Source organism: Arachis hypogaea, chromosome 14 (genome assembly GCF_003086295.3).
Source record: "Arachis hypogaea cultivar Tifrunner chromosome 14, arahy.Tifrunner.gnm2.J5K5, whole genome shotgun sequence".
Taxonomy (NCBI): Eukaryota; Viridiplantae; Streptophyta; class Magnoliopsida; order Fabales; family Fabaceae; genus Arachis; species Arachis hypogaea.
Genome location: NC_092049.1, coordinates 7,154,467 through 7,172,272, shown reverse-complemented (window position 1 = coordinate 7,172,272; position 17,806 = coordinate 7,154,467). Strand labels below are relative to the sequence as shown.

Genomic DNA, 17,806 nt, shown 5'->3' with positions numbered 1-17,806 from the left:
ACTACAAGCCAACAGTTCTAAACAAAAACAACTACATCAACACAATTTTTGGCTATAAGCAAGAAGCTACAAAACACATACGCAAGGACAAAAGTCTACTACAGAAAATAACTAAACATTTGGGTTCTCACCCTCCCCCTCAATACCATCTTCATCATCATCAACTAACTCCTCGCCAACAATAACCTTACACGGATCCATTGCAGATAAATCAGCAGCAGGCGCCAGAAGCTTCGCTTGCTCAATAGCCCTCTCAAAACCAACAGCGAACATCTCAAGGCCGTGGTCTTCTTTACCAGTCTCGAGCTCTTTCTTCTCGGCCAACAGTACAGCCAGCCTAGCCTCCAATACGGATTTTTCTTCATCAAATTTCTTTCTGACATTTTCGGCAGCAGTTAGCTTCTCTTGCAAAGAGTCCACCAAGTCCAAAGCAGTGCGAAGTTTGTTCCCTTTATCCAAATTATCCTGCATCAGCTGGTCTATAGTAGCTTTGTCAAACGAGTCCCTGGTATGTTTTAACTCCTGAGTTTGGCCGAGAGACATCAACCGAGCTCCCATCACTTGAAACAACAAACAATAAAATCAAACCAACACAAACTAACATTGCAAAGGAAATACGAGCAAAGATATTATACCTGAAGATACTGACAAATGCCAATATCACCAACCTCCTGAACCAGTTTGACATCGGCGGGACTTTGACAATATTTATCAGCAACCATCGACAGAGAAAAGTGCTCACTCCACAGAGAGGTGAGATCCTCATCTCCCTTATAACCATGCAATACCTTTTGATTTTCCGTAAACCTCTTCACCTGATCCAAGTCGACATCCTTCCCGCCAATTTTGTCATTAGCCAAACCGACCATCTTTTCTTTCTTACCATCTCCCCTTTTTCGCTTATAACTTACCTTCTTAGTAGGAGAGGGTTGATTAACCTCAGCTCCTTTCTCAGCCTTCGCATGACTACTAGACCCCTCTTTATCCACGTCCTTCGATCGAAAGAACGCCCTCAAACTACTCGATGTCACTTTCAGAGCCTTCTCAACTGCAAAATACAAATATAAGAGACATATCAAAAACCATAAAATAAAGCAGGAAAGTCCAAACAAAATCTTTACCTATATACTCTGCAACATCATCTTTATCAGATTCCCACTCAAGAAGCTCCACAATGGACAACAAACTAGAAGAGGAAATACTGTTAACCAAAAATTTCACCACCATTTCATTTCTATATTCCATCTCATCCATCCCCAATATCTACCTAGGTCTAGGACACCAAAATAAAGGAAACTTCTCCAGCAAAAAGTCATCCACATACTAGGGAAACTCATCCTCAGTAACACTAACTTTCAGAAACATTGATTTAAACCCCTTATAAGACGACTTATACAAGCTAAATATAGCTCGACTAGGAGCACTGGCCAAGTTCAACCACCCACCCCTTTTCACACCCTTACACTGAAAAAAGAGCAAAAAACACCTCCAGTGACGGTTCGAACTTGAGATATTCCATCAACACCTCAAATGCCCTAACAAAAGCCCACGAGTTCGGGTGCAATTGAGAGGACGCGCATTTAAGTTGTATCAACACTCCACATTCAAACTCAGTAACGGGAAACCTAACACCTAGGTCTACAAAAATGCAACTATACATAAAGAAAAACTCAAACCCTTCACCACAATAACATACGCGATCATCAGCATTGCAAGACAAAAATTTCAGACTTATACCACAACCTTCCCTAACCCACGAAGATGCTAAACCTAACTGAGATAAACTTTGATCATCATCAAAAACAGAAGCATACTCTTTCACCGACTCAGCCACCCACGCGAAAGGATCATTAGGATCCCAGACCCAAACTTCCTCCACAATCTTGTCCTTCTCGTCAACTTCCTTTCTACCCCAACCCCTAGCAGCCCTCCCTACCACAACCTTTTTCCCTTTTTCCATCTCAAAAATGAAATGAAAGCAATAAAGCAAACAGAAACCAAGTAAGAGTAACTAACATTTCTTACTCATCTTCAGCAAAAATACAAGAGATGTAAAAACACAAAAAATATTCAAAGAGTCCAACCAAAACAACCCACTAGCCCACTACCCACACCTTCAGCAAGTTAGAACATCACAACAAACCCTATCCGTCGATGAACAAAGGTACACTACAAATCAACAGTCAAATATTTATCACCGTTTCAATACCCAACGAGCATTAAATAAACCTGTCTTTTCCAAAACCTTCTCTCTCTCTTCAAAATAACTCCATGTAAATTGTTGCGAAAAATCCAAGCGTTTCCCTATTTTTCAAAATTTGCATAAATCAAGTTGAACTTGGGGGCTTTAACTATCTCCGATTGTGAGCTATACCTCTAAAACTCAACCTGTTATAGCTCAGTTCCTCAAAACAGGTCTAGCTTGGGGGCTATGATCCGTTACCACCAAAACCGGTCTAACCCAGCAAAGTTCGGAATCGAAAACTGTTAAAACAGATAACCCTCCGAAAATCTCTCCAACCAAACCATCAGAATCTCAAATATCGGAGCATTAACAAAAGACTCCGTAAAACTAGCAACAAGGATACGAATAACCACTTCAGAATAACTCAATATATACTAGCGACCTACTAGGCCACAGGTACGCAATTCATTCTACTCTCTACTCTGAATATTTCATACCCTTACTTACTTGAATGTTGGAGTCTCTTTGCAAGTGTCCAACCCATTCGTTTCGTGGGCAATTCTTAGGAAGAAAAGTAAGAAAAAAAAAATATTATTATTATTATTATTATTATTATTATTGGAAGAAATAGTTCTTGTTCAGTGTTTAAGACTTTTTCAAGTTAAAACTAACAACTATTAATATTAATAGATATATATTAACAAATTTTTACAATGAAACAATATTTGACACGCACATAAGGCGAGTCTTACACTAGTAATCAGATGCAATTGAGTTTGAAAGTCAAGAGCCGGGAGTAATTGTTCAAGTTGCTTTTGGGAGACATGCTTTATGTATTTGGAGAACGACCACTTATATTGGCAAACACATCGTTTTCAATTTGATCTTTCTTTTTGGAACTTTCCTTTTATTATATTATATATTATTGTGTTGGGCAACGCATTTGGTGCTTCGTTTTGTGTCCCAAATTAGAAACATACTAGGTCCCCTTACACCGTTTACTCGGAAACTTTTATAATGGAAATAAAATTAAACAAAAGCGCTTGTAACAATGCTATTTCTATTAGATTGGACTTATATATATATGGTATCATCAATCTATGATTCAAGAGGTCAATTTAGTTTCAGCCAACTAAGGTTGGTTGGATCTTAAATTATTTGTATCATATCATAATGGATAAAAAGGAGCACTGAAAAAAAAGAATGAAGCAACTCATTCATACTTTATAATATGAGTAATATTAAAGAACTAATACTATATCAGTTAATTTCAACCAATACTATTGTCAAACAAGTTCAATATGAATTCTATATTAAAAATGAAATTTTGTTAAGATTGGATTTCGGATATTTCTTTTAATTAAATTTCGAAAGTTCTTATTTTTAAGAGTTTCGAATGTTTTTTTATATTGAATATTAGCTGCAATGTTAGTTATTATGTAATGTTGTTTACCAAGACTTCCTCTTTGTTCACCTTAGTTCTCAAAAACATTTATAAAATAAATCATAAATAGCTGAATAATAAATAAAAAAATGAAGTATATATGGAAAAGTTATAACAGCAAAAGTTGAAGATATTATAGATATCCCGTTTTTGGAATGCAGAATTAATAAGCTGCCACTCCATGAATTGTTCTACTTATAACTTGTCTCAATTTTGCTTCAGCACGCGCTGCAACAATTTTCACACTCATCACCCGTGCTCAATCACTATAATTAACACTGAAATGTTTATTGGTTAAGAAAGATCGAATTCTTCTTTTTTTGTTACTTTTTTTTTTTTATCAAAATCTGAGGTAGATTAATCGTAATTCTTCTTGATATTTACTTTATTTTAGTGAACAGTAGTACGTAATTTCAGTAACGATAGTTTTTTATATTTATGCACGGACAAAGGTGCGTTCAAACCGCAATCTGAGGCATTGTCAAAAGCATTGATGTTAATGAAATAAAAGAAACTGTAAAGAAAAAGATGAAATATGAACGATGATGATGATGGATGATTAGATTTGTGCAAACTTTGCACGAAAAATGTTTCTTTAGCACGAAAAATCTTGGAACAACTTTGATATATCGTGATAAACAAAACAATCGAAGTGGGGTTTAAGTCCCTTCAAAAGAAATTTAGACGAAGATTGAACTGTGGAATTGCCCATAGCATCTTAATTGTATGAAAAATGAAAACTAGCACATATGTAAGGCTGCGTTTGTTTTGTTTATATGTATGGAATGTTGAGATATAAAATTATTTTTGACAGATAAAACATAAATAAAAATATTATATTTAAAGACATTGAATTTATGTATTTTGTATTTATTCTTATTAAAAAGAAATACAAAAACACTAATAAAAAATATAATTTATTTTTAATTTATTTTTATTATTTTTATTAATTTTTTATAATTATATTTTTTATTATTATATATTTTTATATTTTTTAAATAAAAAAATAAAAAAAATTAAACTTTAATAATTTATTTTAATTTATCACCAAATAAAATATAAAAATATTAATTTTTATATTTTTATTATTTATATCTTATTCTCGATATTAATTACACTACATGAAGTGGACTTGTTTCACAATCCATGAAAAATAGAAAACTAAGTGCACTTCACTTTTTTTTTTCGGGTGTAGACTCGAAACATTTTTTTTCTATTGGGCCAACTCTAATTCTTATTTGACCTACGGATGTATAAATGACCCAGAGCAAAACATAGTGAAAAGTCATCAAAATGCATTGATATTGATGAAAAATAATAAAAATTATAAAATAAAAGTCACCTTTTATTATTATTTTAAAACCAAAGTTAAAGTGTCTTCCTGAGGAGAGTGCTTGAAATAATATAAATATGAAGCAATGATATTGATGAATCAATTCATAGGAGATACCAAGCTTCCAAGTTTGGGACCAACAGCTTTTTTTTTTCCCTTTATTTCATGCCATCAAATGTTCTTTAACTTTGCTTTTTGTGATGAATTGAACATAACATTCTTAGATTTTGCCAATCTTGCATGGCTCCATTACTTTCATTCACTGGCCCCATGAAATGCAGAGAAATAATCTCCTTTTCACATACCTATAATTCATCATGTCATGTTTCAATAGCTAGGAACTTGTCAAGAAATGTTCTTGTGAATAGAAGAAATTCTGTTTCTCTAGTTTCATACAATTCATTGATGCATAGAAACTTGTGTTGTGATGAGAGGCAGAGAGGTAGCATGTCCCTCATTGCATATGATGCTAATAATAAGAACTACTCAGAATCAGAATCACAAGGTAACAACAATGAAGCCATGGATGCAGTTATGAAATTGTATTCAGCCTTCAAGAATAAAGACACACAAGACTTAGCTGATATACTTGCTGATGAATGCCGCTGTGTCTGCAATTTTCTCTCATTCTTCCAAGCCTTCCATGGAAAAACGGTACAAATTAGGGTGCATTTGGTTTATATTTTCTGTTTTTAAGATTCTGTGAAGAAAAATTAATAAACACAATAAAATTCTGTATTTTGCTTTTATGTTCTGTTTTAATTTTTTATTTTTCCTTCACAAAATTCTATAGTTAGAGACAAAGTAAAATTAGTGTGATGTTGCATTGCAGCAAGTGATGGAATTCTTCGGTTATCTGATAAAAATACTTGGAAACCACATCCAAATTGTGGTGAAACCAACTCTGCATGATGGCATGAACGTTGGTGTCCATTGGAAATTTGGTTATTACTCTCTCCTTCTCTCTCTGCTCTTCATAATTATATTATTTACTTGCATACCAAGCTATTCTTATGTGCTTTGTTGGGTGCAGAATGGAAAAAGATTCATGTCCCTCTAGGCAATGGTTTCAGCTTCCACATTTGCCAAACTTACCACGGAAAAGCTGTAATTAAGTATGTTTAGCTTAAGGCGATTATGGTGAAAACTCATGTGCAGTCGACTTCACGTGAAGTTGATAGTTTTCGTTAGATGAAAATTTAGTCAAATCAGTCAAATCATCTAACGCCTCTCAGTTATCAACTTCACGTGAAGTCGACTGCACCTGAATTTCTACCGGCGATTATTCACGTGAAGATATTTTTATGTAAAGATAATAGTTATATTGTGTATGCATGTTTTGTTAACCAATTTAGTCAAATTATCTATCATATCTCAGTTATCATCATATAAAGATATATTCATGCCAGTGGTTTAATATTTCCTTTATTATATTAGAATAAAATTAATTCCCTATAAGTATTTTCTTATAGTTTTTATATCTAATTCAGAAATATTGAGATGTTTATGGAGCCATTACTCCACTTGGAACCATATAGGCTGGTAAGCATCATCAACTTTCTTTCTTTCTTTTTAATTTGTTTATTATTATATATATTTTCCGAGAACCTTAACCTTGTAGCACACATGCTTGTTTGTGAAATTGTTTCTATGTTTGTTGTGACGCAGATAATAACATCAAGGCTGACACAGTTGGCGGAGAAGATCGCCTTATTTACGGCGGAGAAATCTGGAAACAAAAAAGCAAAAAAAGTTTTGTTGATTGTGCTTGCTTTATTATCCGTAACTGCCTCCTTCTTGTTCATGAAACTTGCTACTTCATAAGAGCCGTGTAAATAGATGAAAATTCAAGTGCAGTCGACTTCACGTGAAGTTGATATTTGAGAGCCGTTAGATGAAAATTTAGTCAAATCAGTCAAATTATCTAACCACTCTCAGTTATCAACTTCCCGTGAAGTCGACTACACCTGAATTTTCACCGTATAAATAACTAAATACTAACACAATAGTATTAGTAACAAATTCAATTTAACAAGGTCATGCATGCATTTGGCTAATTAAGTTTATAAAATGGATCCTCAAAATAGCAGCAGCGAAAAAAAAAAGCCCATCAACTCCTCTTATTTATTGTCATATTAAGCACAAGTGAATACCAAAAAACAGAAAGAGTTCTTTTAGTAGACAATTGGCAAATAATTTTTAGAGGTCAATAGATTGGATATAACCAATCTGCATTAAAATTATATTCGCTGCTTTTAAGTTTGGGTTTTTTACTTAAATAAATTGTATGGGAGTCAAAATCACCTGATTCTCCTGAAACGAATTCTGCAACGTGAATTCTCTCTTTGTATTATTATATAAATCGTCCTAGGCTGCATAGGGTTACATAAAACGTGAATCATCTTAGCCTAGGACGATTTATGCATGAACATGTTAGGCAAATCAAACGTAAATCGTGACAGGGTCTCCAGGGTTAGAAGAAGAGCATAAATCGTCCCAGGGTGGTAGGTTTTATGTGTTAATGGGCTAACTCTCATTGGGCTGCCACGATTTATGCATTATTGGGACCCTATTCAGACTGACACGATTTATGTTTGTGTTCGTAACACTAACTGGGCTGGGACGATTTATGCCCAAGTTGTAAGAACCATAGAAGTCAAAACCGAACCGGTGATCGAACCGTTCACGTAACCAGGTTAATGGTTCAACCGGCAGGTAACCAGTTGAACCGATTGACCCGATCCTATGTAATTAAAAAATAAAATATATAAAAAATTTTAAAATTAAAATTAAAAATACATATTTTCACTATTAACCCAACTTCAACATTTTTAAAAAAATTTGAAACTCAAGCGGTTCGGTCAAACCGGTCGAACCCAGTGATATCGATTAAACCAATTCACTCCGGTCCAGTCCGGTCCTGCTAACAATAGTAACAACAGCGAATTTTTGGGGATTCTGCCATCAGAACCATCCCCCTATCATGAGTGAATTCCATAATCTACTAAGAACCCTGATTTCTAACGTCTTATACTAAACCAAAAACTAACTAAATCACTAAACATGGTATCGGGCAACGTCTTAATAAAAAAATATTCTAAGATGCATATTCACCCTATACAATATCATCCAACATACTATATCATCCAACATATCAATGTACTTAACATACTCATGGCCTCGACTCAACAACATTACAAAATTCAAAAACATACCTTTTGATCAATAAATCCGGTAACATGCGCAATGCCGTTCAGGCAGTACATATCTCCTTGGTTCGCGGCCATTATCACAGTCGGACAGATTACTTCCTCCACCAGCCGGTCACTGGCGGCCCACTGCCACCACCACTTGCGCCACTCAGGCGCCTCTGCCCACCAGCAGTTGCACCTCCGCCGCGAGCTGGTCCCCACGCTCGAAACACTTCTCCCCCCAAACTTCCTCTCCGGTCAAAATGGTGAGTGAATTGGTTTAAATCGATATCACTCGGTGAGACCGGTTCGACCGAACCGCTTGAGTTTCAAATTTTTTTTAAAATGTTGAAGTTGGGTTAATAGTGAAAATATGTATTTTGAATTTTAATTTTAAATTTTTTTATATATTTTATTTTTTATTTACATAGGATCGGGTCAATCGGTTTAACTGGTTACTTGCCGGTTGAACCATTAACCCGGTTACGTGAACGGTTCGATCACCGGTTCGGTTCTGACTTCTATGGTTCTTACAACTTGGGCATAAATCGTCCCAGCCCAGTTAGTGTTACGAACACAAACATAAATCGTGCCAGGCTGAATAGGGTTCCAATAATGCATAAATCATGGTAGCCCAGTGAGAGTTAGCCCATTAACACCTGAAACCTACCACCCTGGGACGATTTATGCTCTTCTTCTAACCCTGGAGACCCTGCCACGATTTACGTTTGATTTGCCTAACATGTTCATGCATAAATCGTCCTAGGCTGAGATGATTCACGTTTTATGTAATCCTATGCAGCCTAGGACGATTTATATAATAATACCAAGAGGGGATTCACGTTGCAGAATCCGTTTCAGGAGAATCAGGTAATTTTGACTCCCATACAATTTATTTAAGTAAAAAACTCTTTAAGTTTAAATTCGATCTGATCTGTACATTTGATTATCGGATCGGATATCAGATATATCCATATCAGATATATCCGTAAAATACAAAAATATTTTAAAAAATTTATTTTTATTAAAAAATATCAATAAAATTTATTTTTTTATTCTTTTAAATATGTTTACTTTTAAAATAATATTAAACATATTTTTCTTAAATAACAAATTAAAATAATACAACATATATAATAATTATTAGTTAAAATAAAATATAAAAATATATTTATTTATTTATTTTTTTATTTTGCGGATATGCAAATATGCAAATACCTACACAAAATTTATAATCCGATTTTATTAGTATGCGAATCGGATCCATATCTATAATTTTTGGATCGAATTCAAATAAATACACTAAATACTTCTAATAATTCCATAATCCGTTGAATTTAGAAGTATATGTTGAATTTACTATTTTCTTCGAATTCTGGGATCTGGATTGGACACAAAAAATTGGCGGCATGAAAGGCTAAAGTCAAACAACATGATGTCAAATTAAATTTGTCTCGGGAAATGGATCCTGGGGTACGAATAGTGTATACAAAAACCTTAAAAATGCTGCTGCCTCCTTCAATATATAATAACTTCACTCAGTTAATTCATATTAAATCATATTATCATGATGATATCATGTAATCATATAGATATATCAAGGTCCGTCATTGAATGCATTTCACAATCGTATGAGTCGGGTATCATAAATTTAACCCCTTAGGACCACACACTATGCCGTTAAGATTAATTATTACTTTATAGGTTCTCTCATGTCTTTTTCAATCACTTGACTTTACTTGGAACATAATTATGATACAAATTAAACTCGTTATCGATGATTTGGCTTCTAATTTTGATATTTTTCTCGATTTCAAATGACTCAAAAATTTAAAATTATAGCTTCTGCATTTGCGATTTTGTGTTAAAAGTCAATGTGCTTAATTTTTTCCCTTAAATTATATATAATTAATAAGTTTCTATTTGGTTTGCAGCCTCGTCACGGTACCTAAACACGTGTGGAAGAGAGTGAAACAATTGTGGGTTTTACATATAAAATTGTTGATAAAGTTAGCCCAAGATAAGACCGAATATAATTCACCTTTTTATGAGGATTTCTTTCTTTGGTTAGTAGCATAGATTTCTTAAAAAATTCTTTGACTATTTCTTGTATCTTCGTTGTTATATTATTATTATTATTATATGTTATTAAAGTTGACTGAAAATCTAATTCAATACAAAAAAAAAATTAGTTCAGAAATTGAACATTATTTCTTAATTGTAAAAAGAATATTGTAGTCATTTCTCTTCCCCTGTTTTGACATCTTATGCAAGGTTTCAAAAGTGGAATTGATGATCATATATCATGTGAAAGTTAATTGTGACTTTGATGATATGATTTGATCCACATTTTGGACGTAAGGAAGTTGATGAATTTGGAAGGAACAATGAATCCAAGAACAGCAAGTGGTGGTGATTGGTTTATATATAGTGCTTTCAGATGCAAACGTTTGAAGAAACTTCCCTTCCTCTAAATCCATCATTAAAGCATGCTTTGCTACCTAATGTTACCATTTTCGAATAAATTATGGACATCCTTTTAATTCAAGAATTTATTATGTCTTATATGTTCTACATAATGATGCATTACTTTAGTTAAAGCATAGATTATAGATAGATAAACTGTCTTTATTAAAGTTTCCATTATGAAAAGAGAAAAAATAATAATCGATGCATTTTGTTGTAATCTAGAAAATTTCTCTTCCTGCCTTAGTCATGGGTTTGTTATAGATATCATATCTCTCATTATGGATTTCAGGATTTGTATTGTAGAACTTATAAGAAGAATACAAATGTAAGGTAAGTAAGTACTTTTATAACTAGTTTTTCAATCAACTTTTTTAAAAAATATATTTTTTATTTACTCCCCTTTTCCAATGTTAATTTAATGCAAAAAATTATAAACTAATATAAAATTGTGAAAAATTCAGTATAATAGCATGAACACATGAAGATAAGTGAGAAGAAAAAATGTAAATATGGAATAAAAATAAAGAAGAAAAATATAAGTGAGAAGAGAAAATATAAAAATGAAAGAAAAACGAATTTAAAAAATTAATTGAAGTTGACTAATAAATAATTATATTTTTATAATTTTAAATGTTTTTTATATATAATATTCAAAATCATATAATCTGAAGAGCATAACACTTTTTTAAATAATAATAGTTTTTCTACAAAATTAATTTTTGAGATATTTTAAAAATAAAATTTTGTTAAAAAATAAAATATGGAATCTAAAATTTGTTAAAAACTAATTTAAACATTATTATAGTTACAATAATTTTAAGATAGCAAGCCCTAATAAAATTGAAACAATCATCAATTTGTCAAGTTTACAAACAAATACAATTTACACAAAAACTCACAGAACATAGAATAATTGACAAAAAATAAACTAACCTTCAGTTGGTCTAATATAAAATTTTAACCATGGTTACTCACATCACCAAGATCCTCTTGTAAAAGTGTTAGGAACCATTTTCATGATTCTTTCGATTCAGATCTTGCAATTACATATGCAACTACATAGAACTAGTTGTTAGCATTTTGTGCGACTGCCGAGAGTAGTTGTCCCCTATGATAGATTATTAGGTTTTAAGATATGCTCCATCCAAGTGAAGTAGCGGTCTGCAGCCACTCTTAAATCCAAGTTTGCAGGCCTCAAAACAAACATACAATTTGTCAAATGTAGAGGGTGTTTGTGGTTGAAGAATTACGCCTAGCAATGCAGAAGAGTCAAGATTACTTTTGTGTATCTCCAACAAATAGTCCCTCAATTTGTTATACTGTTCCCTTTCACTACCCATCATCCTTTCTCTTGTCTCTTTTACAGCTCTATACACCATCTTTGGATGCGGAGTAAAATCAAACTCTTCTCTCAGAAAATCAATAGCTTTGTGAGTGGTTATATGTGGGTGTTAGCATTTTTTTTCTCCACCTTCTTACTGATCCAGTGTTGATCAACTGCATTGTTTTTCGAGTCTCTAGCACAAGTGTGCTCATTTCTATATGTCTTCACTTGGAAGCATTGTAATTGCTCATTGTAAGACAAATGGACAATCCAAGAACAATCTTCATCTTTGCACCCAACCCTAATTCTTTCTCTGTCATTCTTGATCCAAGCCAATTTTCTGCCTTCAGCAATAAAGGTATTCTTTACAACTTCTTTGAACTTTTCAATTGTAGCAAATATTATTTCAAGCTCAAATATTCCTTCTTCGAAACTATACTGGTCATTGAACTCAGGCCAATGATGTTTGTTTTCCTACTCCTCAAATGAAATAGGTGTATGCAGCTCCTCAAATTTATACTTCCATACAATGTCATTATAATCTGTGTCTACATCACTGACATAGTCTAGAATTACTGGCCTTGCAACTCTAGTTTTATTGGGCTCCCTTGCAGGCTTAGCTCCATTGGGCTGTCTTGCAGGCCCAGCTGTGTCGGGCTCATGAGCAGGCTCATTCTTTCTTGCATTAGACTTTGTCCTCTGAGACACACGTCTTGCTTTTCTTTTGGTTGTTTCTTGGGTTGGGTCGTTCTCTTAGAGGAATCAAGCAGTTGTTTCCTCTTTCTTTTGGCAGTTATAGTCCTACTGACACCATATTCGCCATTTTCACTATTACTTTTATAACCGGAAGTTGGAGGTGCATATAACTCATCCTCCACACTCTCATAACTATCATGATCAGACGGCGAGTTATCCAATTTCTCCATTTCAATTCGAACATTTTCCTCTACCTTAGTATTTTCCTTATTAGCATCCTTTGCAAGCTCAGGATCATCAATAGGATGATAAAAAGAATATAGAACTCATCAGTGTCTTTGTTTTTCATCTTAACTTGTCGTATCTGGTTGATTCCTGCATCTTCCATTAGTATATACAGCCCTGACTCTATATCCTTACTCTTTAGATTATACCAGTATCCCTCTTTATATGCTTGATATTCCAGTATTTTAAACAATGTTATCAAATTACCGAAATTTACAAAATTCAAGTCCATTTGTGGGAACCTCTCAACTTTATCATGTAGATAAACTAACTCACCAGTAAGAACCTTTGAAAAATAGTCCCATGATGAAAAATAGGAACAACAAAAACATCATCCATCTACAATATTGTTCATCACAAAAAATCCAAATAGTTAACACCGAAAACCAAACTTATCTACCAGGATTAGCTCTAAATATTATTAAATCAGCACTTACCTAAACCTTAAACCCCACATAACCTATCTTCCATGTCCCTCACTAACTACATTACCCAAAAGCCCCAACCCACGACATGCATAACAAATAATGTTAGAAAGCACAAATACAATAAATTTCGAAATAAAAGTACTTACCAGTATATATGACACCCTAAATTATACTAACAAAACTTTAATGGTGTTACTTTATACAAAAACGACAACACGAAGAAGATCAATTATTGTATTTTTTAGAGGAAAAAATCACAGATATATGTGCTAGGACATTAAGTAATTGTATAAAATTCATATGAGCGAAATTACATTTAAACGCAGGGACTACACTCAATATTCTAAAACGGTGACATTTTAAGTGATAGACACCTATTTGTTCTAGACCTTTTTCACAACAGACACACAAAATTTTTTTAATAATACTGTATTAACAAATAGGCACATAACACACTAAATAAATCTCACATAAGCTGTCTCTATTAGATTTGAGGGAGTACTTTGGACAAAAAAATCCATCTATCACACATTTTGAATGGTGAGAGACAATTTTATATTTTTCAATCTTCAAGAACGAATTTATCCACCAATTAAATACTCATAGACTAATTTATCATTCTCCCTAAACGTTATTATAGTTACAATGATTTCATTTCATACAAAACAACCACAAAAAGACAAAACATTTTTTAGATAAAAATTGTGCATAAAACAAAAATAAATGATGTAATTTATCCGTTGAAGTGTTGAAGATGAGGGAAAGAAAAAGGTCGCTTCTACACAAAAAAACAGAGTGAGCGCCACGTTCTCTCACTCCATTCCATTTTTTTCTGCTTCAATCTCTTCTCTTTTCGGATCACCACATGACCCTTTCCTTCTTCTTCTCTCACTTCTCTTCCTAACAAAACAAAGTTGAGAACTTTCTCTCTCTCCCTCTGCTTTCTTGGCGTCTTTTCTTGCACCTCGAGCTACCTCTTCCAACTTCAAACCCTTCTTTCTTTTCTTTTTCTTTTTCTTTTTTCTCGTTCTGTGGAAGATTCTACCACTGGTGGGGGTTTATTTGTTGCTTTTCTTCTCTTTTTCTGTTACAGAATCCAACAAATTAAACAACTTTGTCGTGTTTTTTATATGGGATATTGATTCATGTTGAGCATTGGAGTGGGTTTGAATTCCAAAAACATCATGGGAGGTGCCGCAGATGATAACACCCCTTCTCGGGGTTATGAGAGTGGCGATGAAGGAGCTTCTGGAGGAGGAGAAGGAGGAACACTCAGAAGGCACAGGAGTGAGAGTTCCATTGTTGCAACAGAGGATGAAGATGATGATCATGATAAGAAGATTGAATTGGGTCCTCAGTGCACTTTAAAGGAGCAGCTTGAAAAGGATAAGGTACCATAATATCTTTCCCTTAATTAACTATTCTCTTTCTTTTACTTTCTTTTCTCTTAATTAATGATATGTTTTAGGATGATGAGAGCTTGAGGAGGTGGAAGGAGCAGCTTCTTGGAAGTGTTGACATCAATTCTGTTGGAGGTAATTTTATTTAAATTCATTTAAATTTAACTTGTTCAATTTTTTGTCCCTCTATATTGTTATCTATGAAATTTTGTAGTATTTGGGCCTCAGGTTAGTATGAACTTCTGTATGATGAAGGTAGGTTTAGACATTTTTTCAATCATTTCATCAAACATGATCCAGAACAGAATGAATGTCACTTTGCCCTAAATTGATTTAATTCTTCATTGGTATAATCTTTCTGAGCCTTGATTCTTCTATGTTTGTTTGTTGTCCCATTATATCCATATTATTCTTGGGATGGAGACAAGAGACATTTTATTCTTGTCTCTGAATCTGTTTTCTTCTCCAAACAAATTTGTATAATTCTATCCCTTAATGTCTCTCTATTTCTATACTAATAAGTTCTGAAATATGAAATTCAAACTGAAAACACTTTCAATTGCTTCATTTCCTCACATGAACTGAATTCTCATGCGTTATCGGATTGATGATTCATCAGAGACTCTGGAGCCAGAAGTGAAGATCTTGAGCCTTGCAATAAAGACAGCTGGTAGACCTGATATTGTTCTTCCAATACCAGAGGGAGGGACGCCGAATGGTTTGTGGTTTACTTTGAAAGAAGGTAGCAAATACAGGCTTATGTTCACTTTCCAGGTCCTCAATAACATTGTTTCAGGCCTCAAATACACCAACACTGTTTGGAAGACTGGTCTAAAGGGTATGCAACTTCTACACACCACATTATTAACTTTGTTGTTTCTTTTGTCATAATCTCTTTGGCTGATATCTAATTTGAACGTTTGAACAAATAAGCAGACAATAATGCTAAGATCATATATACTTTGAATGATGATACACACAAGTTGTGATGAAATACTTTGAATCAAATTATGATGGCAAAGAGATAACTACTTGTAGATGAACTAATGTGATTGTTGAGCCTCGGTTGGATGCAGTTGATAGCACGAAAGAGATGATTGGAACATTCAGCCCCCAAACAGAACCTTACACGCATGAGATGCCTGAAGAGACAACACCTTCTGGGATTTTTGCCAGAGGGACATATGTAGCTAAAAGCAAGGTAAACTTCTACCATATTATGATTATGGTTATGATGTGCATGCTGCATACTCTTGGATAATGAGTTAAGACAAAGACAAAAATACAAAAAGCAAAAACGGTAACTTGTGTGTGAATTTACTTACTTTTATCCTACTTTTTCATGAGGCACTATCTAGTATCTAGAGACAGAAAATAGATCATCTAAAGTAAAGAGATTGGTAAAATTAAAAAGTGAGAATTTAATCACAGTTAAATTTGTAATTTTCATCATGTGTGAGTCCGATTACCTTGCTCCATGGGGATTAGATCCTCATTTTTTTCACTTTACCTACTTTTTCACTTTAGAAGAGTTTGATCCATTCAGGATAACGAGAACAAGAAAATATATGATATATGATCTTATTAAGGATAAATGCTCTAATAAATTTGGAGCCGGATTTCATGTGTATACCCTCAACTACTAATTTAAAATTCAAATTTGAGACACTTTTGTTTTACTATTTTAATAAATGTTGTTTGCTTCACAAGTCATTAAATTCTTGTGTAGAAAGTAGAAACTTCTATTGTAGATAGCTAAGTTTTTCATATTTGTTTGTTTCCTATTTGTTATTGTTGCCTTTTTCAGTTTGTTGATGATGACAATATATGCTACTTGGAGATCAATTACACTTTTGATATCCGCAAGGACTGGCAATAGGAGTGGACCTACTTCTCCATTATGATTATTGTGCTGGTAAACCACAAAAAATGTACCCGAATTATCTTTGCGTCGACAAAATGTCCCCAATTTTTATCATCGACAAAAATATCTTCAAATAATTTTAAAACGTGCCAAAAATGCCCAGTCATGATAAAGAAAACTTGCTCCGTTGACGGGAAAGCGTGACGTGGTTCACATACCAATGTCTAAGTTTCACTTGTCATATAAGAAGTTGTGTTTGTCACATTACCCTTTCCCGTTAACAAAGAACGTCTCAATTTACGAATGTGCATTTTTATTACGTTTTTAAATAATTTAAGAATATTTTTGTCGATAACAAAATTTGAGAGATTTTTATCAGCGACAAAATAATTCGGATGCATTTTTGGTGGTTTATCCTTATTATGTTTTAATCCTTAGTCCTTGTTATTTCGGCTGAAATTTTCTTCGGTGTTTGCTTGAATGCTTTTTTCCTTTTACTTTTCCATTGTTTATTTGTTTCTAATCCTGTCTGAGACCGGGTAATCTTAACAATGATGAGAGGATTTGACTTTGAAGGATGAAATGAAATTGCTATTCGTTTATTTGATAGATAATTGTTGTTAATACAAAGTAGTTTGGGCTAATTGGCCGTAGAATCTTGCCCTCTGTCTACTCAAACGATTTGTTGATTGTGGGGTTTATTTCGGGGTTTTTTTTTGTCAAGACCCTATCACACACACTCCTTTTCCTTTAAGGCCCACTGGCAATTTTGTATCCCAAAAATTGCTCCCTGATTATTTGTCTTTTTTTTTTTGGGTAAAATTCCTCTTCGGTCTATAATCATTTTGCGAACTTTTATTTTGTCGGATTTTTTGTCTTTTCTATAAATGTCTCCGTTTATAATTAACGGATGTTGCTTACGTGTACTATTAACTCAACACGTGTCAAACAATTATTTAAAGGGACAAATCGTCCCCTGATAATTCAGCAAAACGTTGCGTTTTGGAGAGGTCAAGAACACTTTACTTCTTCTTCCTTTTACTGTTCAATTTCATTGTTCTATTTTTGCTTCTCGCAGAAAAAAATAGACATTTAAGAACCTCGATCAAATCCATCATTATCTAGCAGAAAATCATCCAAGTCATTTGAGCCAAAGGTCATAGAGGAATAACCTATCATTATCTATT

General features: G+C 33.5%; 2 protein-coding genes across 2 annotated transcripts; both read left to right on the top strand.

The window, feature by feature from the left end:
• The first annotated feature begins 5,082 nt into the window (after positions 1–5,082).
• LOC112740245 (uncharacterized) lies at positions 5,083–7,279 on the top strand. The gene is made up of 5 exons (XM_025789026.3): positions 5,083–5,616; positions 5,795–5,906; positions 5,996–6,077; positions 6,453–6,504; positions 6,631–7,279. Exons 1-5 carry the CDS (start codon positions 5,203–5,205, stop codon positions 6,784–6,786), a joined length of 816 nt encoding a protein of 271 aa, XP_025644811.1. The 5' UTR covers positions 5,083–5,202; the 3' UTR covers positions 6,787–7,279.
• Positions 7,280–14,015: 6,736 nt separating this feature from the next.
• Positions 14,016–17,228, top strand: LOC112741286 (rho GDP-dissociation inhibitor 1). Its single transcript, XM_025790205.3, has 5 exons — positions 14,016–14,746; positions 14,824–14,890; positions 15,375–15,593; positions 15,832–15,956; positions 16,563–17,228. Exons 1-5 carry the CDS (start codon positions 14,501–14,503, stop codon positions 16,632–16,634), a joined length of 729 nt encoding a protein of 242 aa, XP_025645990.1. The 5' UTR covers positions 14,016–14,500; the 3' UTR covers positions 16,635–17,228.
• The last annotated feature ends 578 nt before the right edge of the window (positions 17,229–17,806 follow it).

Bases quoted from the DNA above. Each gene is read 5' to 3' on its own strand.
- LOC112740245 (XM_025789026.3), top strand. From the start codon at position 5,203: ATGGCTCCATTACTTTCATTCACTGGCCCCATGAAATGCAGAGAAATA. The intron at 5,617-5,794 runs GTACAAATTAGG...GTTGCATTGCAG, and splicing joins AAGCCTTCCATGGAAAAACG to CAAGTGATGGAATTCTTCGG. The intron at 6,505-6,630 runs GTAAGCATCATC...GTTGTGACGCAG, and splicing joins ACTTGGAACCATATAGGCTG to ATAATAACATCAAGGCTGAC.
- LOC112741286 (XM_025790205.3), top strand. From the start codon at position 14,501: ATGTTGAGCATTGGAGTGGGTTTGAATTCCAAAAACATCATGGGAGGT. The intron at 14,891-15,374 runs GTAATTTTATTT...ATGATTCATCAG, and splicing joins TGACATCAATTCTGTTGGAG to AGACTCTGGAGCCAGAAGTG. The intron at 15,957-16,562 runs GTAAACTTCTAC...TGCCTTTTTCAG, and splicing joins CATATGTAGCTAAAAGCAAG to TTTGTTGATGATGACAATAT.